This window comes from Limulus polyphemus, unplaced genomic scaffold, assembly GCF_000517525.1.
Source record: "Limulus polyphemus unplaced genomic scaffold, Limulus_polyphemus-2.1.2 Scaffold2360, whole genome shotgun sequence".
Lineage (NCBI taxonomy): Eukaryota > Metazoa > Arthropoda > Merostomata > Xiphosura > Limulidae > Limulus > Limulus polyphemus.
This window is the reverse complement of record NW_013667970.1, coordinates 135,044-159,058: the sequence shown is the minus strand read 5'-3', so window position 1 is coordinate 159,058 and position 24,015 is coordinate 135,044. Positions and strand designations below refer to the sequence as shown.

The 24,015-nt window shown below is 31.5% G+C and overlaps 1 protein-coding gene across 3 annotated transcripts in view; it reads right to left on the bottom strand.

Annotated features, from left to right (window-relative positions):
• LOC106466722 (glycine dehydrogenase (decarboxylating), mitochondrial-like) overlaps positions 1-24,015 on the bottom strand; it is a 163,714-nt gene that overhangs the window by 22,856 nt on the left and 116,843 nt on the right. The window contains exons 18-23 of one of the 3 annotated variants that reach the window (XM_013927025.2): positions 21,183-21,262; positions 18,554-18,736; positions 11,082-11,341; positions 10,342-10,437; positions 8,845-8,952; positions 5,181-5,245 (exon numbers count right to left, since the gene is read on the bottom strand). In XM_013927025.2, coding sequence (XP_013782479.1) covers positions 5,181-5,245; positions 8,845-8,952; positions 10,342-10,437; positions 11,082-11,341; positions 18,554-18,736; positions 21,183-21,262 — 792 coding nt within the window. The remainder of the gene's footprint in view (positions 1-5,180; positions 5,246-8,844; positions 8,953-10,341; positions 10,438-11,081; positions 11,342-18,553; positions 18,737-21,182; positions 21,263-24,015) is intronic. The other 2 variants (XM_022394809.1, XM_022394808.1) reach the window with 2 other exon arrangements.

Genomic DNA, 24,015 nt, shown 5'->3' with positions numbered 1-24,015 from the left:
GAGGGACCCCAACTTCACCCTCTTCTCCAAGAGTGGATGAACACACTCGACCACTCTGGAAGAAAAGCCTCTATCTGCCACCCTAGCAACTGGAAACAGGGATGGTAAGGACTCTTAAGCTCCACCAGTAGAGTTTGGGGGGGGGGGGAAATATGTGCTGGGGAGTCCTGAGGAACAGTGCTCTGGAAACTGTGCAAAATGTGAACCAAGTTCCCTATGTTTTTATAAGCAAACTAACCTGAAGATCAGCAGGGATGGGCAGGATTCCCTTCAGCTTTACTCATGATAGTCCATTAGTGGCAATCCATAATAATAAGGTAATACCATCTGGTAGGTGCCTAGATGGTCTTATGGAACACCCCATTTCGACAGAGCCTGTTGAAATCTGTAGTAATTATAGTGAAAGTGGTTGCTAGTGTGGAATTGAAAAAAAAACATATCTGCCTGGGCAAGACTCACCACAGAATGGGATCCAGTGAAAAAAAAAAAAGGGTTTATGATTGAGGAAAATATCTCTGGTGAAAATCTAACAAATGTGGTCAAAATAGCTACAAGGGTTAGTCAAAAACCCTCAGAAGAGGAAACTGACAGATCATGTAAGGAATGAGATACAAATGTATTAGGAGTAATCTACATACCTGACCACACAATTCAACTGGGTGGCTATTGACAGAGATATGACAAATCTGGTGAGATCTGACACACAAAAGATTCCTCTCCTGTAACGATAATCCATTATAAGCCATGTGAATCAATTTACAAAGCCATCTCGTTAGTGTAATGGGAGATAAGTAATGGGAAAAAGAAGGATTCCAATGAATGAACAATCGATTCCTACTACCTCGAAATGAGTTAGTAAGAGCTACAGAACACATCAGACCCCTAACAGGACATAACAAACAGTCAGGATTGGAGCAGTCATAAAGGTGAGAAATGGCTGGCAAATTGATTGGTGAAAAGGATCTTTCCCCTTTCCTAGCTGTCAAAGTCTTAGACAGAAAGAGCCTATTTGGGTAAAGCAGGACAAATGTGGAATGATAAAGAGTCTGAAGCAAAGGAATTGCAAACAACTCCAACCAATGATGTACATAAGCCAATAACAAAAAAAAATGCAATTTAAGAGAAAGGAGAAACAAAGAACATGAGGCTAAGGGCTCAAAAAGAGGATGAGACAATGCATGTAAAACAACTATAAAATTCCAATTTGGAAATTGAAAAAGTCATTTGGGTCAAAGAAATGGAAGGGTTTTGAGTAGACACGATAGTACTGGGGATTCAAACAACCTTCCGATATTTGGAATACCAAAAATAGTGGATAATGATGCCTTATATAAAGCAACTGTAAATGAAGCAAGACCCCTCTCAAATACCCTAGTCATAAAATGAGCTATAGTAGATACTTTAAGATGAAGAGGGTAGCAATTCCTTTTAAGACACCACTGATGATAAGTTTTCCATTTCCATTGATAAACATCTGTGGTTGGCCTATGGAGAAATTTAGTTAAATACAGAGAAACCATAGAAGTTAAACCTTTAAGTTGGGCAAAGAAGCGCATAACTTCCCAGCATGAAAATTTAGTTTCCGAACACCTGGGTGAAGAATGTCTGATCGAGGTTGTTTCAGATACTGCCAATGTGGAAGAGGTAGAGGACGACACACCTGCAAATACCAAAGAAGCAGAAACCACGTTTGAACTGGTCAATATGGTGCAACCAAGATAACTCAATAGGGAGTGGAGCAAACCATAATCATAAACCAAGGCAACAGCCGAATTGGGAGAAAGGCATACAGATGTAAACCTGTCCAGTCCTGACTGAACACATCTACTGCCAACACTTGAGGATGAGGTACTGGAGACCAAAACTGAGAGCAAATCCACTGAAAAACCTTGTGAAGCATCATCCATTCTGTCAGAAGAATCCGGTTGGATCAAGACAAGTGATCTGCAATTAAATTCATTACTCCTGGAATAAGACATGCTAAAAGACTGATATGATGGGAAAGAGTCCAGTGGAGAAAATCCAAGATATGAAAAAAAGGTCTCGAGAATGTGTGTCTCCTTGACAAGAAATCTGAGAAACAACAGCGGAATTGTCGGAATGTATCATAACAATTTTCCTTTCAAGAGAGACAGACCTTGAACCATTGCCCAGTGTACTGCAAGGAGTTCAGAAACATTGCTATGAAGGGTAGACTCAATTTCTCTCCAAATACCCTGGAACTCCTGACCTTGAAAATAAGTTCCCCCATCCCTGAAGAGATGTGTCTGTGAATAGATGGATCTTGGGACGAGGTGGTGTAATAGGTACCCCAATAGTAGTGTTGTTCTGATCCAACCACCATTCGCAATCGACAATGTTGCTCCTAAGTAATGAGACAGAATGATCCAAAGGATCGGAAAGCCTGATTCATTGATCGTGCAGTGATCACTGAAGGGACCTCGTATTAGTTTATTCCAAAGGAATGAGAGGCTCAAGGGATACCCACATCTTCAACAGAGAGAGAACAATTCATGCAGTATGAGACACAAGTAAAAGCCTGATGACTTTTTCCATGGTTTGAAGCCTGATATGGGTTGGTTGAGCACAACTTGAAAAACACACCCAGATGGACGAGACATTGAAATGGTGACAGATGATTTCTCAAGTCTGATAAGGAAGCCCACTTTTGTGGCTTGTGAAAGGAGAATCTGAAAATGTTGTTCTGCTATTTGGCAGGATGGTGCCAGAAGTATCCAATTGTCCATATAATGATATGCATACAGGTCTAAGGAATGTAGATGATGAGAAAAAGCTCAAACAATTCTGCAGAAGACATAAGGTGCTGATGCAAGACCAAAAGGTAGAGCCATGAACTGCAGGACCTGACCCTTGTGCATAAATCTGAGAAACCACCGTGAAAATTCCGCTATGGGAATATGGAGATAAGTGTCGGTAACATTGAACTTGATCATCCAGAGCCCTGGCACAAAGTGCCATCGTAGATTGAGAAAGGATTCCATAGTAAAGCAAGGAGGATCTAAAATTGGTTGAATCAAGACAGATCAATGATTTGATGCCAATCTACTGTCTTCTTGAGTACAACAAATCAACAGGCATAAAATCCCAGAAGAACTGGATCAACCCTCTACTACTGCCCTTTTGACTAACAACTAACTCTCTTATAGCCTGGGAACAAAGCTCCACTTGTCAGGAATATGTTAGAGGTGACAAGGCAACAGGTTGTGCAGATAAAGATTGAGGTGATGTAAACTGAATGACCAGCCCTGCATTCAGAGCATGGAATACCCATGGTTCACTGGTGAAAAAACACTATATGATCGGAAAGTGATGTAAACGTAATCCCACTGCTCCCCCAAAAGGATAGATTATTATGAGAACCAACAGACCTGGGAACCGAAGGAAGGGGTCAAGAAAAACCAAGAGCCGACACTACCAAATTAGCACCAGAAGGACAAAAAAATCAATGACAATAAAGAATAATGTAAACAAACTGAATAAAATATTGATTCTAACATCTTTAGAACAAGAAGACAATCTAACTGAGGTAGTCATCAGCAAAATCCCCAACTCCCCCTCGACAATTTGAGAACAACAGTGATAGGTTTCCAACAAAAGTTAGATCAAAGATAAATACCTTAGGACAGTTGTGAGAATAAGATGAATCCGAGAAAACTGTGATCTGTTTAAAGTGATCACAGGTTCCAATCAAGACCCCCTCAGGTCCAAAAGGGGGTCCATTTGTTGAGAATCTAAATATACCTCCTCCTGGCAGACCAGTTATAGCTATCCCAATGCATAACTGAGCAGCAAATCTCCCAGCATGAAGAGCAATATCAGGAGGAGGAAAAACAAAATAGTCACTTGCCATCCTTGTTGCCAACAAGGAAGAGGTAGAGTCAAATGCAATAGGAGAGACCCCCAAAATCTCACAAACCTGAGTAATCAACTGAAGAAAATGGGCTGGAGGTGGCTGATCAAAATGATTCTCTGTTGAGGCCAACCTAGTAAAAGAAGGAGCTGGAAAAAAACGAGTTTAAATTCACCCCAGCTGGTCCAGGTCATTTCCAAAAGCAGCCTCAGAAACCCTTTGAGAGACACCCTTGGTCCACATATATGTGTGCTTATCTCACAATGGATCATATCACAGACAGCCTTGACTGAGAGTGACTCCTACCTTGGTTGTTGACAAATACCAGTTAACAGAGGTGGAAGAGGAGAGGTCTGACTGGCCTCCATAATAGAAACATTAACTTGGGAATTCATATCTGTCAGTATGTGGATTTTTTGTTTTTTTATTATTATGATTAAAGTAATTTATAAATATATGAGGACATAACCAAAGTAACACAAACCATGTTCAAAGTCGCAATGTAAATTGTGAATAATCACAACACTCCTATTTAGAAAAACCCATGCCAATTGCTTGGTTGAGAAAAAATTAAATTATCCGAATGTGGTGCTTATAAACAGTACCTAGATAGAGGGTGCATTGAAGTTGGTGGAGAAATTTGCAAACTAGAATTTCCCAAGGATATTTAAGTGGGGTATAAAAGACTGGAGCAAGCATTTTTAAAGTCTAGATTGGCAAAGAGTGAAAACCATGGAGATCGCGAAATAGCTATAGTGTCAGTGGAGGTAAGTGTGTTTTGGAATAGCCTCTATTCCAACACCCACAGAGATTTATACATAAAACAACAGTTCTTTCAATCATCATCATCATCAACTGGCCAAGATTTTAAAACAAGAATGAAGATGAATTAAACCTGCTTAATGACACTGAGAGCACACTTTGCAAAAAGCAGCAGGTATTCAAGTTAATGGCAATGCTGTACAATATCACCAAGAGAATCTTCTCTCCATGACAACACATTTGATTACTTTCAATAAGGCAGTATACATGACACAAAACATGATTTAACTTTAAATACTCTGATGTACTTAATATAGAAAGACTACATAATGATGAAAACTCTTTCTAGAAAAAAGAAAAGAAGTTTCTTGTAAAGTGATTTGGTATCTAAAAAACATCACAGGAGTTATACTGATGAACTCGATATGCATATGTGAAATTACTACCTCTCAGTAAAGATTTGAATTATTTCTCAGGTTTTATTCTTCAACTAACTGAACTTTATAACCAGATATAACCTAGACACAAAAATTCTATAGAAACTTACTTTTAATGGATTGATTTTCTTGTCCATTCTACCTTCTTCTATGTCTTTGATTTCCTCTCTTATAACTTAAAATGTTTTGAAAAGGTTTAAATAAACACCATAAAACAACCTATAATCTACTTAATTTCATAAAGGTATATAAAATACTGAGTTAACTAAATTTCATACCTATCTGTACTTTAAATAGAGTTCTTCAAGCATTTAATAGAAAAACTAATAAATACAGGTTTAACAGAAGTAATAAACCAGACTGTAGTAAAATCTGATGTTCTTAATATTCAATTTTCAAAAATAAATGTTTAATGTTGCAGTTAGCTTTCTTATTACGGGTAGGTCAAAGTGTGCATGTCATAGTTATTTACAGAGTTACTAGTCAGGAGGTAGATGTTGAAAGGCCTCTGGAAACGAAAATGTTTGACATTTTTAGTACAATGTGCCAACATATATCAAAAGAAAGCTATTTTATTACAGAATTCGAAAATCATTGTTAGCAATTTTGCAAACGGTTCTGAGTGGCCCATTTTATATCTTACCCTCAGTTGGGCCTTTTCAGTCTGAGAAATCAACAAGTTTTATTTTTTTTTGGTTTCATTAATTTGATTTCTTCATAAAAACATGAACATATTTGTTTTATGTTCTATTATGTCCAGTAATACATTTCTTCTAACAAACTAGATTTTTGTTGACATAAAATGGGCCTGAATGGCCCATTTTGGGCCTAATCCTCTAAAACAAAAAACTTAAGAATATTTAATTTATTCCATTCAACATATACAGGAACAAAAAAATTGTTGCTTCCTTCATGTGCAGTACTATGCGTGGATATGAACAAACAGTAGTACACTCACATGACATGGATGTCTTTGTGTTTCTCATATTCTTCAAGCCACATCTGTAGAACTCTGGATGAAAATTGTAATGGGGAAATCAACCAGTCCATGCCATACAAAGGTATCACACACAAAGAAGATTCTGCTGCAATTGCATGCTATTACTGGCTGTGACACTACATCTCAGTTTTCCAGCATTGGGAAGAAAACCACTTAGGAAGGACATTGGGAAGGATTACCTACTGAGTGAGTGTTTCAAATGCAGAAGCATTTGTGTGTAAGCTGTACAACTCCAAAACTGACACAACCAATATCCAAGTGCTTCATTATTCAGAAAGTCTAAGTCAAGACTTGAAAATTTGCCTCCAACAAGAGATGCTCTCACATTTCTATCAGAAGTCACATTATCAGGCCTTTATTTAGCGGAATGCCCTCCTAGAACAAGCATATCTCCCAGACCCTCTTCTGACAGGTTGGCAAAATGTTAATGCCATGATGCAACCTATTCTCATGAAAAACATTGCTGTCTCAGTTGATTATGTGTAGTTGACCACATATGATTGCAGTAGTACAGGACAACGATGTAGAAAAAAGCAATGCATGTGTATAAAGAGCATTCTGAACTATACTGTAACTTGTTCCTGTTCTAATGACTGGTGCAAAATCCACACAGCCCAAGGGACAATATAAGCAGACATTCAGTTTACATGGTTAAGGTGTTTGTTGTTGTTTTTTTTACATGTGTGTAAACCAATCTACAATATTATCTATGGATTTTTATTTAACCAAACTTTGTGCAATTGATATTGAGAGCAAATTGACTATTGTAATTTCTGTTTGACAATAACAATGAAACTTGTTTTAACTTTAAATCAATTGGATTGAATTGCAATTTTGACAAAAAAGCTGAATTTCATATTCTTAGTTGGATTTAATTTCTGTAAACAATGCAATTATATTATTGCACACAAGTTCAGAAATATAAGAAACATATGTAGGTCTATTCTGAAATGTAGAGCATAATTCTTTGACAAATTTAAGCAATATTTGATAACAAAGGAATCATGCATACTTATGTTTCAACAATTGTATTCAGCTGTTCAGATACTAAAATGATTTCATTGCACAAAGTTAATATTTGCAGAAAATTTTAATTCCTGTACAAGTTGAATAGAACAAAATGAACAATATAAATGAATAAAATAAATAGAAGTGTATTTTTTGTTTATTGTGAACATTAGAAACTTTTTACATTAAATTTGGTAAGATAAAGAAAAAAAAATAATAAAAAATTTCTTCATGAGGCATACTCGTAAGTAGCTCATGCTATGGCATTTAATATGGTAACTTAAGTTACACCTTTGCTGAGTGATTTACAGCTTATTTCATGAGAGTATTAGTTAGAGATGGTTCAAAAGGCAATAAAACAATAAAATCAAAAATAATCAGATGTGGATTTTTGTGAGCCTTAAGCTAGTTATGATAAACAATTGTACTTTTTTGTTTCAATCATTGTAGAAAGAAGAAAATGACAAGTTCAATTTATTTCATATCATTTTGTGGTGGTTACAAGGTCTATTAAATTAACCAGGTTCATATAGAGTTAGAGTAGAGAAGATAGCAGATTATAATACAGTTTTACTGAAAAAAAATGTTTGAAATTTGTTGAAGGAGATTTTGGAGGTTACGCAAATGAAATTTGAAACTCAGATTAATAAAAGAATTTTTAATCTTAACATAAAAATCACCTTGCACCTTTAGTAAAAGTACTTATTTAAAAAAATCTAGTTTTATATGTACAAAAGACTTGTAATGTTTACTAAAAGCTTGCCAAATTTCATGAAGTTACATATACCACATTGAAAGTTAAAGTATGGATACTTTCATGATTACAAGTTCGGCCAAAATGACCTAGCCCCTATCAAGAGTTAATAAAAAAAATTAAAGATGCCCAATATTTATAGGCAAATGTAACATGTTTCCAACATGGCCAATTTTGACACCAAAAAAACTGTGAAAAAAAGAAAAATTGAAAACTGTGATGTCACTGATTGGGACCTGCAAGAAGGTATCTTTGTACCAAATCCCATGTAAGTTCATGAGAACTCTAAATTGTGCTGTCATCTCTGAAAAATTGAACAAAAGATGAAAATTCCCAAATTGACTATATCTCTGTTTGGGACCTGCAAAGAGCATCTTTGTACGAAATTCCATGTAAATTGCCACAAAACTCTTAAAATTATGTTGTTTGTGGCATCTTGCCTCCCACTGAGAGACTGGGATGGAGTCAGTCTTGAAAAAGTGATAACATTATCTGAATGAGGTACTTGTATACAGTACCAGCATAGAGTACACTGACGTAGGCAGAGTGTGTCACAAGACAAATATTGCCAAGGGCAGTTAAGTGGGTTATAAAAGATTGGAGCAAGTAAGAAAAAATCATACGAATGCTTAGATGGGCAAAGGAAGAAACCCTCTCAGCGAAGTAATACCTATAAGTGTGAGATGAGGTAAGTATATTTGGAAATATACATTTTGGGGTTGTTTGACCTTTTACCCCATAAAATCCTTATAAAGGCCCAAATAAAAAAACGAAAAAGGTGTCTGAGTGTATTGGTATATTCCTACTAAGTTTCAAGTCAATCCACCAAGAAATGGCAGTCGATGAAAGTGTTCAGAAGAAAATACAATAGAAAAACAGTATATTTCTCTGTAGAGACAATGATTATTATATCTTCACTGATATAACACTGTGGGTTCAATCACCAGTACTTAAGTTATGTTTTCAATTTATGGTTACTTTATGTGCAATTCAGTAAAAAGATAAAACTTGCCAATTAAAGCTTCACAAAAACGATCTAGTTCTCTCTTGTCCTCTGACTCAGTAGGCTCAACCATAAGTGATCCAGGAACAGGCCAAGATACAGTAGGAGCATGAAACCCTTTAAAGTATAATATATAGCTTCAAAAACCATAGCTGATGATAATCACAATTGCTAAAAGATGACACTCTTTCAATTTTTTTTCACAGAATCTTTCAATTTATATCTAAAAATATATTAAGAAGATGAAATTAATATTTGCTTTAACCATAATTTGATTGGATTAAAAAATTTAGAAATGTAGGATTTAAGCAAAAAAAAACTTTTGCTTCCTTATATCATATTTTAAGTTTTACTATTGGATGTTCATAGAAAAAAAACAAAAAACTATCAGCAAACATGAGAAACTGTCCTCAGAAATTATTTGAGAAGCATAAATAAAGAACCAAAACTTGTCTTTAACTGATACCAAGCAAATCAGAGTACTAGAGTTGAGTAACAAACCTATTATTTGTATATTTATCCTTCATTTCTGGTGATTAACAGATGTTTATAATACAAATGTTTTATCTGTAGAAACTCATGGTATATTATTGCATTCAGTGAATCACAATCTTGCCACACAAGTCTTGTGTATGTTATATTCATCAATTCATCTTCTCTTTAACCAATAACTATAACATACATAACAGATTTTAAACTTCACTGTTGTACCTTTAAATTGAGATAAAATACTACATTCTGACCAACATACTACTAAATGAAATTCCACTAAATGTCATTTGTTTATTTTGTGTAAATTGCAACACGATATATTTTTTAGTAACATAAAAGTCGATGTCACACACCTTTTCTTTTTAAAACGCAAGCATTACTTCATTACTTTACTAAGGTTTCAAATAAAAACAAATATCTCAATTGATATTATACAAAAATCACTTCATTCTAGATAATTATTTCTCTTTTATGGGTTTGTTCTCATTGCAAATTTGTGAATTCATTATGAGTTAGAGAGCTTCTCTCTCTTTCCTTAAAATGTTAAACACTTGTTACAATTATTACAAAATACAGTGTGTACATAAAAGGTAAAACAGATGCCCAACATGGAGACGTATGATTCATAATGAGATAGATAGAAACCACAAAAAGAATATATATAGATAAACTTTAATATTTTTACACATATTTTTTCTTTGTAATTTGTATATACAATTATTAGACTTTTACAAAATTTTATAATAATACAAACCTTTTTTTTCTTCTTCTAAATTTGGTTTTTAGATTTAAGCTAAAATTTTGAATTTTATGATTATGTTAAAAGTGGTATTTGGACTGAAATACAATAGAAGTAATGCCTTAACGAACTCAAAAACAATATGGAGAAGCCGTCTCCAGCCATTATCTATATGAGAACTAGTTTGAAAAAAGTAACTAAACCCTGTTCAAATTTATATAATATTAACTAATTAATCCTAACCTATCATCAAAAACATAAGCAAATCAACCTACCAAAATCTTGAAGTCGCTTAGCAATGTCCATAGCCTCTACATTAGTAGTTTTCTTGAACTCTCGTACATCAATAATGAACTCATGAGCTACCATTCCTATAAAAATACAAGTTAATTACAAATTTTTTAGATTTAATTTTTCAGCTAGTTTTATTCTTCACTGACCTAATGCCTCTAACATATTGGAATCAAAATGTTATCAACTAAATATGATGAAAATAGTTAAACACAAAGGTTTTTATTCAAGATTGTTCTCACTGAATGGATAAATGCAGGTTTTATTCATACAAAAACCTAGAGATTTATGTCTGACTCAGTCTAATGTGAAAAATATAACAACACTTAAAATGTCTTAATCTGTTTGTAGATCCTGGAGTATAGCTATTTCTCTTGATTTTTGTAATTTTGTTAGTAGAAAATTAATATCTAATGAAACCAGTATAGTAAAGTAGAAATTTTTTTTCTAAAAAACCTTATAATACCAGAAACTAATTCAATATAATCCTCAAAAGCTATTACAAATAGCATATTGTATACATATATACACACACACACACACACACATACATATATATATATATATATATATAGAATGTAAACAATGGTGATTGACGATTTCAATGCTTTTATATAACATTAACAACAAAGCATGTATGCCTACTGCAGGGAAAAGTGATAATACTTAGATTAAAAAAAATATTTCAAACAAAAATATTATTTCAAAAAATACAGAAAAATACCATTTGTTCCCCTGTAAAGAATTTGGTAGTACTTCTCCAATTTTCTGCTCATATAATTAGCATTTAATATGGCTATCTCTGTAGCATGACGAAGTCCACTGGGTCCCATCATCTTGATGTAAGCCCAGGAGATTGGCAGAATAGCTGATGAACCCCAAGGTGAAGCACTTACTACACCAAATGGCTTTAGGTTTTGTCCAAGTCCATAAAGTGGATCAACAACAGGATGAGATGGCAAGAATGGTGAAAGGTGGGCTTTACTGAAATGGACAGATATGATGGAATAAAAGTGAGTTTATTTTGATAAAGATTTAGATAGAGTTTATTAAAATGTATGGCATATCAAATTTCTGTACCAATGTTTTTCAATAGATTTAACAGAAAAAACAATTAGGTTTTTTGAAAGAAGACCAATAATTTAGTATCACTGAGGAAAGAAGATGGAAATTTGGGATCCTGATAAATCCAAGCTAACAAAAAAAAACTGTCAAATACAGATTACTATCCACTTACAAGTCTGTGCACCTAACAACAAGATCATTTATCAAAGAAATGAAAATGGCTTCCAAAATGATAACAAGCAGTACAAATACTGATGAACACAGTATTTTATAATTAAAGTAACAGAAATTACTCTTCCCAACAAAAAACTAAATGAAGGGAAATTGTGTAAGATGACAAAAACAAAACATAAGACAGATCCTAAGAAAATTAAGGGATCAAAGAAAAAATTCCAAATCTGCTATGATTTATATTAAAATACCTCAATCTTTTGAATAAACACAAACATGCATTAATTTGAGATTTTTTACCACAAATTGTTTTTAATTAACTCATCGGTAAAATATATTTTTTTAAATGACTAAGAGCAACAAAAACTCAAGATTATAAAGCTAAATGGATAGGAAAAGAACAACAACAAAAAATTATCAACAGGTCCCACAAGTGTCTGTTACAAAAAGTGTAAAGCCAAAATCACAATGAAGAAATTATGAAAAATATCATACAAACACCTATTAATGCACCAGAAAACCTAATCTGTAATAACAAAAACAAAGAAAACTTAATGAATGCTTTTATAGTGAAACAAAAAAGGAACTTACCTTTAAAGGGAAGAAAACAAAACTGAGGAAAAGTTATATATTCCCTATAGTATAGCACAAGATAAAAAATGTAAATATAAAGAAAAACAATACTGGATAAATTTTGAAAAGAAATTTGGAATTACATGACATTGCAGGCCAAGATAATTATCATAAAAAAACAACCTAATCATTCAGATTTTCATTCGTGTACAAAATTAGTGAACACACTAAACAAACAACAAACAGTTATTAGTAAATATAACAAAAAACTATTCAAAATATCTGAAGAATTATGTGGATCAAAAAATATGTAAAATAAGCATTAAGTAATCACTGGTAAAATTGCCATTTGGTCCTAGCTGTCATCAAGATACCATAACAGATACTGCCTGTGGTAATAGTACCCAAATGCTGATGTTAAACTAGCCAGCAATCATTGAAAATCAATTAAGTGTGTGGAGCTGAATGCTTACATCCACAATGTCTCAACTCCTACTGCCTTTCATTGTCTGCAGCCAGTTGTGGGGAGGCAGTTACCCTTAAAGTTGTTAACCCTATGACCATCAGCACCATTTTTAATTTCATTTTTGTGTATGGTACTACGTTACATTCAACATTTAATTAAACCACTTTACTATCAATATATGTCAAGGAAAGTAATGCTATAAAGTATGTTATAATTTTAATTTTTATGTTATCTAAGTTTTCATTACTTTGTTTCAAAGAAAACCTTTCCAAAAATACTTAAATTGCAGTTTTCATGTCACGTGATCCATGCACTTTGAAAAATCTCGACTTCAGCAGCCACATGAGCTGGCAATGTAGAAAAGTTTCTACACGCTAACTACAAGTGTTCGACACAATTGACAAGTGAGATCTAAAGTCCAACAACTCTATTCACTAGAAAAGAGAAATTAATTTTTCAACCTTTAACAGTTGCCACATCCACCTTCTATACTTTGCCTTGAGATCTACCACATACATGTAGTTAGTTGACAAAAGTATATATAGTTGTTAGAGCTCATTTTACACTATACTCTACCAATGGTTATATTTCAAATTTGCGCTCAATTTTCCTTATTGTTTACATGTAATTTCTATTCGTACTGTTGACTACTTGATCGACTATAGCATGTACAGTGGTTTCTTACCTAAATATGCTATAGTTAGAGAAACAATTAACTCTCCCAACACAATGTCGGTCAATTTGACAGAGTCACGCCACCTTTTGTACTTGTTTAAAGTTGATATAAATTTAATACTTATAAACTCCCTATATATTTGGTATATCTTCATGAAATTTGGCAGTCTTTCACTTAATATTTTAAGTCTTTCACATACAGAAAATCATAGTGAAATATTTTGAGTAAAATATAAATTTATCCATGAATATATTGAGTATTTGTTTTGAATAGTTCATGTGCAAAGTAATTTTCATGTTGAAATTAAAAATACTTTTCATCATCTCAAAAATCTCAAATTTCCTTTGTGTAATCCTTAAAACCTCCTAAATGCATTTCAAACGTTTTTTTTCCACTAAATCCTTATAGTTTATATGTATTTTCTCTACCCTATCTCAAAATGAGATCTGTCAATTTGACCAACCTAGGAACCACCAAAAAAAAATCATAATAAACCTAAATTAACCTTCTTTTCTTTCTAGAATGGCTTCAAATTGCAACCTGAAACTACATTCATTTATCCGAAGTAGCTCTAAGTTTGTAACACTATACAACTATTTATAATTAAATTTTATTGTTTTATTGCCCTTTGAACCATGTCTAACTGTTATCTCCGCCATTATAAGTTGTAAATCACTAGGGAAATGTGCAATTCATGTCACGCTATCGATTTACATTACCAATGAGCTGCTTGCATGTGTGCCTCATGAACCATTTTAATTATATTATTATTACTTATTTTACCTAATCTAGTCTTAAATAACTTAAAAAGATCCATACTTTTAATTTCAGTTACTTTTATAATAATAAATAAAGAATAAAAAATAAATTACTTACCCAATCTTCTTTTTTCTTCCCCTCGATTGTCTAGGAGAGTTAAACCTGATTTTTTTTTTTTTAGTGATTATAGTAAAGCACTTAATTTTTATTTAACTGAATAATACACCAAAGAATATAGACTAATAACATGCAAAAAGCAGACAAATTCACTTACTTCTAAAAATTTTCCTGGCTTTCTAACTGTGCGACAAAAACCATTACAAATTCATCCAAGCTAGTCGTTAACATTCCCACGAGAATAATGTTTCTACTCTGAGTGAAATTCATGGTTATCTGTTCAGAACACAACGTTATACAATACGCCATTTGAAAGATGAAAACCTTGACTTTCTATTGGTTATAAGTAATATATAATGAAATTTAAGAGAGAACTGTCAATGAATTGTGAAAGAGAGGATGTGACATTTTCAAGGGGTGATGGATAAAATAGGGATGATAACATGCTAAGACAAAATGTGTCACGTGCGTCGCAATAGTGGAAATTCAGGATTTTTTATATATATTTCCTTGTAGAATTAAGAACTTAAAACTTGTATACTATTAAAATATGGATTATTAACTAAGATTTTATGCTATTCTAATTGGTATAACAAACAAAAAGTAGTTTAATAAAATTTTGAATGTAAGACAATAAAACTTTGTGTCATGCGCAGTAAAGTGTACCCGGGCCGATAGGTTAAATTGTATTTAGGTCTTGCTTTAATAATTTAATTATTTATGTATTATATGTGTTTTAAAAATTATACTTAAAAGGTTTAATGGTTTTTATAAGTTTAACTTGTTGCCTGGAGTTTGAAAGGTTATAAAAAAGATAGTGTGTAAAAGCTCCATCTTGTTTCAGTAATGCGTCTCTACAGGGAGCCTACTAATATACCTTTGTAAAGCCCTGCAGGCATCAGTTAACACATGGGCATAAAAGATAATAGACAAAGAATTTTAAAGGAAAATTAAAAAACTAAGTGAAAAAAAAAAGACGTGAAATTATGCATATAAAAAAGAAATATGACTATTATTGTAGATTTCTATGAAGAATTGAAAGGTATGTACCTAATTCCATTTGTTAATTTTAAACATTTCATTGCATTACATGTTAATTATAATAGATAGTTAGTGATATAGTACAGAAAATGGAAAATAAAATATAAACATTTACCTTGATTAAAAAAAAACTGTTATTTATTTATGAGGAGTTAGAGATCATACAAAGGAATTGTGAAAACTGTAAGATGAAAAATAGTATTTTTATACGTCATATAAAAATCACCTTGCAAGTGAACTATTCACAATGTGAGACCAAGTAACTATATTAAATAATTAATTTTTTATAAGAAAAAGCAGAAAAAATCAAACTTAAAGGTTTTATTTTTTTGAAACTACATAATTTTAGGAATGTTCTTGTCAAATTTTAATGAGAGGGAGAGCAACGTAGTCGGTAGTCATAGAGTTAAAGTTCTTAAAGCAGAAATGAAACCACCCTAAAATTTCTACAATGTGAAACTTCCAATCTCTATCCTTACCAAAAAGATATTAAATGGAACTAAATGATCTTAAAGAGAATGACAAGTCCTTGCATAATAGTTCTTACATACCCAACTTCCTCACTTTCTCTTGAAGATTTGTTCAAGTATAACAAGGGAAAGCCAAGACAAACCCAGCTATTTGTAGTTAGTTTTTCTGTCTCAGTACACTGAATAAAAGTATGTTTTCAAAGTTAGCTACTTATAAACTAAGAGTAACTAATGGCCTCTAATGTCTCCATAAGGTATTTTCCATAATCGAAAGTTTATATTTTTTAAATATTTTAGTGTTTATTACAAAAAGTGTATTTATTTAATTGCCAGTCTTTATATTCATTATTTTTTAGTTTATTTATGAATAATAAAACATTATCCATAAAAGAATTATTACTGTTACAGAGTATTAAAAACATTTTAACATTATACATGGAATAACACTATTAGGGATGGGTAGACCAAGGATAGGAAAATCAAATTCCCTTCTTTTATCAAAAATAGTCAACTGTACTCTGCCTTCTACAAAATTAATGTATACATCTAAATAATTAGCATGAACATCATTACTATTACTTCTGTTTATTGCAAGTTCTTTTGGATATATTAACTTTTGTGTAAAATTCAAGTTATTTATGAAAATTATATCATCTATGTAATGGAAGGTGTGGATATGTAAATTAGGATTTAATACCTGCTTCAGAAATGATTTTTCATAAAAAAAAGAAGATATATGTTGGCCATAGTTTTAGAGAAATTTGGCCCCATTGGAATACATAATGTTTGTTTATCTACTTGTTTGTTGGAAGTAATATAACTATTATAAACACAAAAATAAAGTATATTTTTACATTGAATTTCAGTAAATTTAAATTTTGGAATATTTAGATCTGTACTTGAAAAATTAACAAACAAGTCATTGAATACCCTGATTCAATCCTTGAAGTCTATTTTAGTATACAGTATAGTGAAATCATATTTAGAAACAGAGTTGGCTGTTTTTTGAAGAATTCAAATTATTTAAACATTACAAAATTGGCATGTTATTTCTAATAATCCAAAAATAATTATCTGGATTGTTTGATAACAGTATTTTTATTTTTTCAAATAAGACATCTATAATATTATTGAGTACAATAGAGACAGATTTAGTAACTGTTGTTAAAGAATTGGTAATGAATCTGAACTTAACGGGATCCTTGTGCAATTTCAGAATTGCATATAAAAATGGTAAGTTAGAAGAACAATAATCTATATATATTCCATTTTTAATGGCTTTTTTAAATTAGTAATAGCAGTATTTTTCTTTAAAGCACTTTATGTAAACATACTTGTAGTATTAATTTCATAATTTAAAATTTGTGGGTATAATTTTTTTACATACAAAGCCAAAATTACAGCCAGCTTTATCAATCAGAGTAATACTAAATTGTTCTTCAACTTATTTTATTTTTAAGACATTGAAAAAAATACCTATTTTATATCGAGATAAATTTAAAGTTCTTAATCAATTTATTATGGAATTAATAAAGGGGGAAGGTTGGGTATGTAAGAACTATTAAGGTAGGGTTTGTAATTCTTTTTAAGATCACTTAGTTCCATTTAATATCTATTTGTAAAAAGTGGAGGTTGGGAGTGTCACATAGTACAAATTTTAGGGTGGTTTCATTTCTACTTTAGGAACTCTAAGAGTAATTGCCTTCCCAAAACAAGCTGCAGACAGTGCAAGGCAGTAGGAGTTGAAACCTTGTGGGTGTAAGCACTCAACTCCATACCCTTAATTGACCTTCTATGGTTGCTGCCTAGTTTAACATCAGCATTTGAGTACTATTACTACAGGCATTATCTGTTATGACATCAAGTTGATAACTAGGACCAACAATGGAATTCTACCAATGCTTACTTAATGCTTATTTTATATTAAGTTCATTATTGTTTTATAGTGCTGATTTTAATTGCCTATTAATGATTAATGTAACTGGTAGTTTAAGAGCTATTTATTTATTTATATTAAGAAAAATATATATATATATATAAAGAAATCCAGTTGAGTAAAATTTTACATTGAAAGAAGTATTAAAATAAGCCTCACCAATATTTTGCTGATGAACAAAAACTAAATTATGGAACAAAGCCTTTTTCCATATAAAAATAAAGAAATCACAGCAACATAATAAAGTAACATCAGGATACAAGTAGCACAGTAAGAAAAATGTAAAATGTATGCTAGTTGTGGGGTTGTCAACAGAAGTAGGTCTCATATGTCTATGGGGATATGTCATCTACCAGGCTCAACCTCCCTTCATCTGCCAAACAAACTGAAAAAAAGAGAGTCCAAATGTTTCCCCCCCAAAAAAGGCATAAGACTGTTCTTATGAAAAACTCATAAGGCCTGGATAATCTACCCTGTAAAATCACTCGAGGTGCCAAACAAAGTAATTGTTTCCAAAAAAAAATTAAATGATAGGCCATATATTAACAATGAATCCCTAAAGTATGAAATCTATAAAGAACGTATGTCTGCTTCCAAGTAAATTCTCATAAGGAGAAAAAAATTTACCTGTACATTTGAAATATTGGAATAAGATGGAAGAATTATTACCCAGCCATCTTGGGTATTCATGCAAGGCTAAAATGGAGTTTCTAGAAAATCTTAGTTTGCTTTCATTAGTAATAAGTTGAAATACAACAAATACAACAAACACATTAAGATTTGATGGAGTAGCATACAGTACCAAAAAAGTATTAACAGAGAAACTGATGCACAGAAAAATATAATTAGGTTAAGAAACAATGAATTAAATTGAAAGTGTTTATACAAGTCAAAATTGTTAAAAGCTGTACTTGAAACTTACACTCCAATAGGGCCAACACCTGGTCCACCTCCACCATGTGGGATACAGAATGTCTTGTGCAAATTCAGGTGAGACACATCTGCTCCATAGTCTCCAGGCCTACACAATCCAACCTGGGCATTCATGTTAGCCCCATCCAAGTACACTTGTCCACCATACTCATGAACAAGATTGCACATCTCTCTAAATATAGAAAAAAAAGTACACATGCCATAATTCTTTAATTTCTAGCAAGGTAAGTTCATTTTCCATTCCCACCACATTATTTATATGTTATTGGTCTAGTCGTTAATTTATTTGAATTTTGACCAACACAATTGCAATTCTTAAGCTTTATCTATAGATTATAGATAGAAGGCCTATAAGCAATTTGTGTCCAATAAATGGATCTGTTCTTAATTCTATAAAGCAATATTAAAAAAAAATCCTGAATCTCCTCTAGTGTGACACACAACACATTTTCTCTAGGTATCTTCTTTTCTCTATTTTATCCATCACCCCTCCAAAAAGTACAAAATTCAACATAAATTACTTACTATAAAATCATCATTGCTCAGACAAACCATAATTTTTATAGACTTCAATTTTGTTTGATTATAGAGCTATCAAATAGAAAATCAGACCCCTCCTGCCACACCCACCTGTCACATTTTCTCTTTCAGGATTTGTTAATAGTTCTCTTTTACATTTAATTATATATTACCTATAACCAACAGAAACCCAAGGTTTTCATCTATCAAATGACATATTCTGTTACATTGTGTTCTGAACACAGAATATTCAGTTTCAACTGTAATACAACTTTGGTTACCATATGGGAACCACAATGGCTAGCTTTGATGAGTTTGTAACAATTCCTGTCGGATAGTTAGAAAGTCAGAAAATTGTGATTATTAGAGGAAATTGTTTACTTTTTGCATGTTATTAGTCTATGTTCTTGATGCATTATTTAATGAAATATATAAATTATTTAATGCATTACTACCATTAGTATAAAAAAAGTAAGGTTAAGTATCATGTATAATCGACAGACAAAAAAAAAAGAATACTTGGATAACTACTTTATTTCTTGTTTTCATGTTTATTCTTTATTTATTATTATAAAAGTAACTAAAATGTACAAATAGAGATCTCTTTAAGTTAGTTAAGGTTATATTAGATAAAATAAACAATAATAATAATAATATTTCATGAGGCATGCAAGCGAGCAGCTCAGAGTAGCTCGTGGGTAATGTAATTCAACAGCATAACGTGAGCTGCATGTTCCCAAGTGATTTACAACTTATAATGGTGCGAATGGTAGTGACACACAGTTCAAAGGGCAATAAAACAATAAAATTTAATTATAAATAGATATATACTGTTACGAGTTTAAAGCTACTTATGATAAACAAATGTAGTTTCATGCTACGTTTGAAGACATTCTTAAAAGAAAAAATTATAATTTAGATTTATTTAATTTTTTTTTTGGTGGTTACGAGATCAATCAAATTGACCAACCTTATATGGAGTTAGAGTAAAAAAATTAACAGATGAAATATAAAGTTCTACTGAAAATAAAACATTTGAAATGTATTTAGGAGGTTTTAGAGATTACACAAATGAAATCTGAGATTTTTGAGATGAACAGTATTTTTAATCTTAACATGAAAATCACTTTGCACACATACTATTCAAAACAAATACTTGATATATTCAAGGACAAATCTTTTTTTAGTTTATTAAAAATACTTCACTAAAAATATGATTTTTTTTGTATGTGTAAGACTTCTAATGTTTACTGAATGACTGCCAAATTTCATGATGGTATACAAACTATATCAAAAGTTAGTAGTATCAAATCTATAAAGACTTTATACGAGTGCAAACAGGTCATTTGGTCGGTCAAATTGACCGAGCCCATGTGGAGATAAGTTAAATACAGGATTTCTAAAATAATAAAAACGAATTCTGATCAAAGACACTGAAATCTTTTCATACTATAATTCTGCTGTTAGTATGCCTTATAAGCATGTGCAGTAAGAGTTTTACCCAGAATGAACAAATCACTACAACTGCTCTATGATTGAAGGAATCACATAAAAGGTGGATGTAAGTATTCTTTTGTAACCATTTCGTACAACAACATTAAAAGCTTGAAGTTTTTAAAAAGATCTGATGTTTGGTCCTAGAATAACAATATATTTATAAATAGTATTAAGTAAAGTATAATTTGGTCCTAACTAAGCTAATGTAAAAACAAAAGTACACAGTACAGTGTTAATTTATCCCTTTCTCAAAAGTAGGCCTAACATTAGTCAAGGTCTTATAAAGTAAGACCTATATACAAGTGAACTTGCGCATTGCGGTGTACAATTACCTTTTGTTTGTATTATTCTACAAATTTTGTACTTAAAGAAATACTTTTGCTGTTAAATTAGTATCTTTATTGCAACAGTATTTCTTTAAGTACAAATTTTGTACTTAAAGAAATACTGTTGCAATAAAGATACTAATTTAACAGCAAAAATTTTGCAGGAATCTACTAGTACTATTATAATTTAGTGCTGATACAGTTATTTAACAAGTATATGTGTGAAATCCTATAAGCAAAAAATGTTATACAGATATATGAATAATATTTTCTCACCTGATGCCTTCCTCAAATATTCCATTTGTAGATGGATAAGTAATCATGAGACATGCAACCTTATCTTTGTTGGCAATCAACTGTTAAAGAAGTGAAGAAATAAGCAAAATGAAAAAGAAAAAGTCTAACACATATCAATTATATAGCTTTTGAGCATACACACAAACTAATTAACCTGTAACGAAAACTCATTTTGCTAACTAATATGATTAGTGTTATAATTCATTTACATCAATGTTACCTTATGTACAAAAGCTAAAGGTTGAAAGCAAGGCCACAAAATACAATTGTTCAGTTCTAAAATGAAACATAAGCATGCTTCTTAGGAGATGAGTGTTCATATACCAAATGTATACAAATGGCTATGAAACATCTTTAACTCTCTCACTACAGGCTTGGTCCAAGGGACCAGCTTCATAACCATTTTGTGTTTGTTATAGTTTTCATGCTATAACTTTTAATACAGTATGCATATCTTCACAAAATTTTGCAAATTATCAGCAAACACTACAAGGCTTTCTTACAAAAATATCATAGTTGTTTCATTAAATTATATGATTTTTTAAGTAATGATTTGCCTGTGCATTGTTTCTTTACAAGCATTGACTATCCAACATGCAAAGTAATTTTAATTTTACAATTAAAAATATTTGTGTATCAGAAAATTATAAAATCTCTATAACCTCCAGATAATTATCAAACTTTTTTTTAGAGAAAACTTCGTATTTTATCTATTATTTTAACTATTGTATCTCTGTACGGGTTTGGTCAATTTGACCCACCTCTTAGCCACCACAAAAAATTAGGAAATAGATATAAATTATGCTTTTTTTCATTCTAGAATGACTACAAATTCTAACATGAAACCACAAATGTTTAACTTAAATAGCTTAAATCTCTTAACGTTATATTGTATGTTACAATAATACAAAACTGGCATTTACAAATTGACCTGTCTTGGCCTTCTCCTATTGGACCATTATTTGCAAACTAGTCACATTTTGGTTATAATACATTACATATGTATGTATATATATTATTACTATTAACAAGTAAGTTCTTAAATTTCAGTTATTTTTCTTATACATAGAAGAGTAGATACAGAAATATATAAAATAATGATCTCTACTACTTACGATTATAAAGAAGTTTGTACTCGCTTGCCATACCTTGCTCAGCCTTGTCAAATTTTGCATGTGGGGGTTGTAAAACAAAATAATTTTTTTACAAATAACAAAAAATTATAAATTAATCAACCAAAATCACAGAATTTTACTGTTATTTATCAGGTTTACTAACTAAATTGCATTTGAGTCTAAAAAAATATTGTTTGTTCGAACAACATTTTCACTTGCACCTGTTTTCTGAGATTCAAGACAAAGAAATAATCTTTGGAAATTCCCACCTTCAAGAGACTGAGAAATCCATGTGGAGATTCTTCAGAGCTTTTCATTAATTATCAACACATGACAGGGCGAAGCTGGTGTTTATAAGCAAGTATTTCCAAAAATGGAAGAAGTAATCAAGGCCATCAAATATCTCAGCAAAAAGACAGAAGGTACTTATTTTATATTCTAGCTTGTCAATATTGGAAATTGGAGTTTCTAATTTGTAAGAAACTATAGACTTTGTATTTGGACATCACAAACAACTAATTTGAAACAAAGCTACATTCAACACACTACGTGACACAAAAATCGATATTTATGATTTTTTTTAATATTTACTTTTAAATTAAAAAATTGACTAATCTATAATACTAAAATTTGAATTATAGTCTACAATTTGATATCAAACTTATTGGCATATATTCAAAAATAGTAGTTCAATAACTTTTTAATGCAAGTCTACAAACGTGATGACATGCCTTTTGACCTCTGACCTTAGGAAAATCTGTAGTGATAGAGATAATTTGTATTTTTTTAAGCTTCACAATTTTATTATAATTACTGATACAAAGTATTTTAAAAAAAAGCTATGCTTCCAATGATTTCTTTCTCTTTTTAACCCTATCATTCCGGGTATCCTTTACTGCGAATGACACAAGGATTTAGTGTCTTATATTCAAAATTTTATTAAACTACTTTTTGTTTAAGTTATACCAATTACAATAGCATAAAATCCTAGCTAATAATCCATATTTTAATAATGTAAAAGTTCTAAGTTCTTAATTCTACAAGGCAATAGTTAAAAAAATCCTGAATTTCCACTAGTGTGACCCACGTGACGCATTTACTCTTAGCATGTCATCATCCCTATTTTATCCACCACCTCTAGAAAAAGTATGAAATTAAACATAAAATATTCTCTATAAAATCATTACTGCTCAAACAAACCATAATTTTTATAGCCTTAAATTTTGTTTGGGTACAGAGCTATCAAGTACAAAATCAGACCCCTCCTGCCACACCCACCTGTCACATCCTCTCTTTCAGAATTGGTTGATAGTTCTCTTTTACGTTTCATTATACATTACCTATAATCAATAGAAAGTCCTGGTTTCCATCTATCAAATGACATATTGTATAACATTGTGTTAGTTACTTTCACTCACAGTACAAATTTCATTCCCGTGGGAAAGTTAAAAACTAGCTTACACGAATTTGTAAAGGCTCTTGTCACACAGTTAAAAAGGCAGAGACTTAGAGGAATTTGTCTACTTTTTTTGCATGTTATTAGTCTATATTCTTTGATGCATTATTTAATTAAATAAAAATTATTAAGTGCATTACTATCATTACTATAAAAAATCAGACCTAACTGTCCTTGACAAATGACGGCAAGAAAAAAGAAGATTGGGTAAGTACTTTATTTCTTGTTTTTCATATTTATT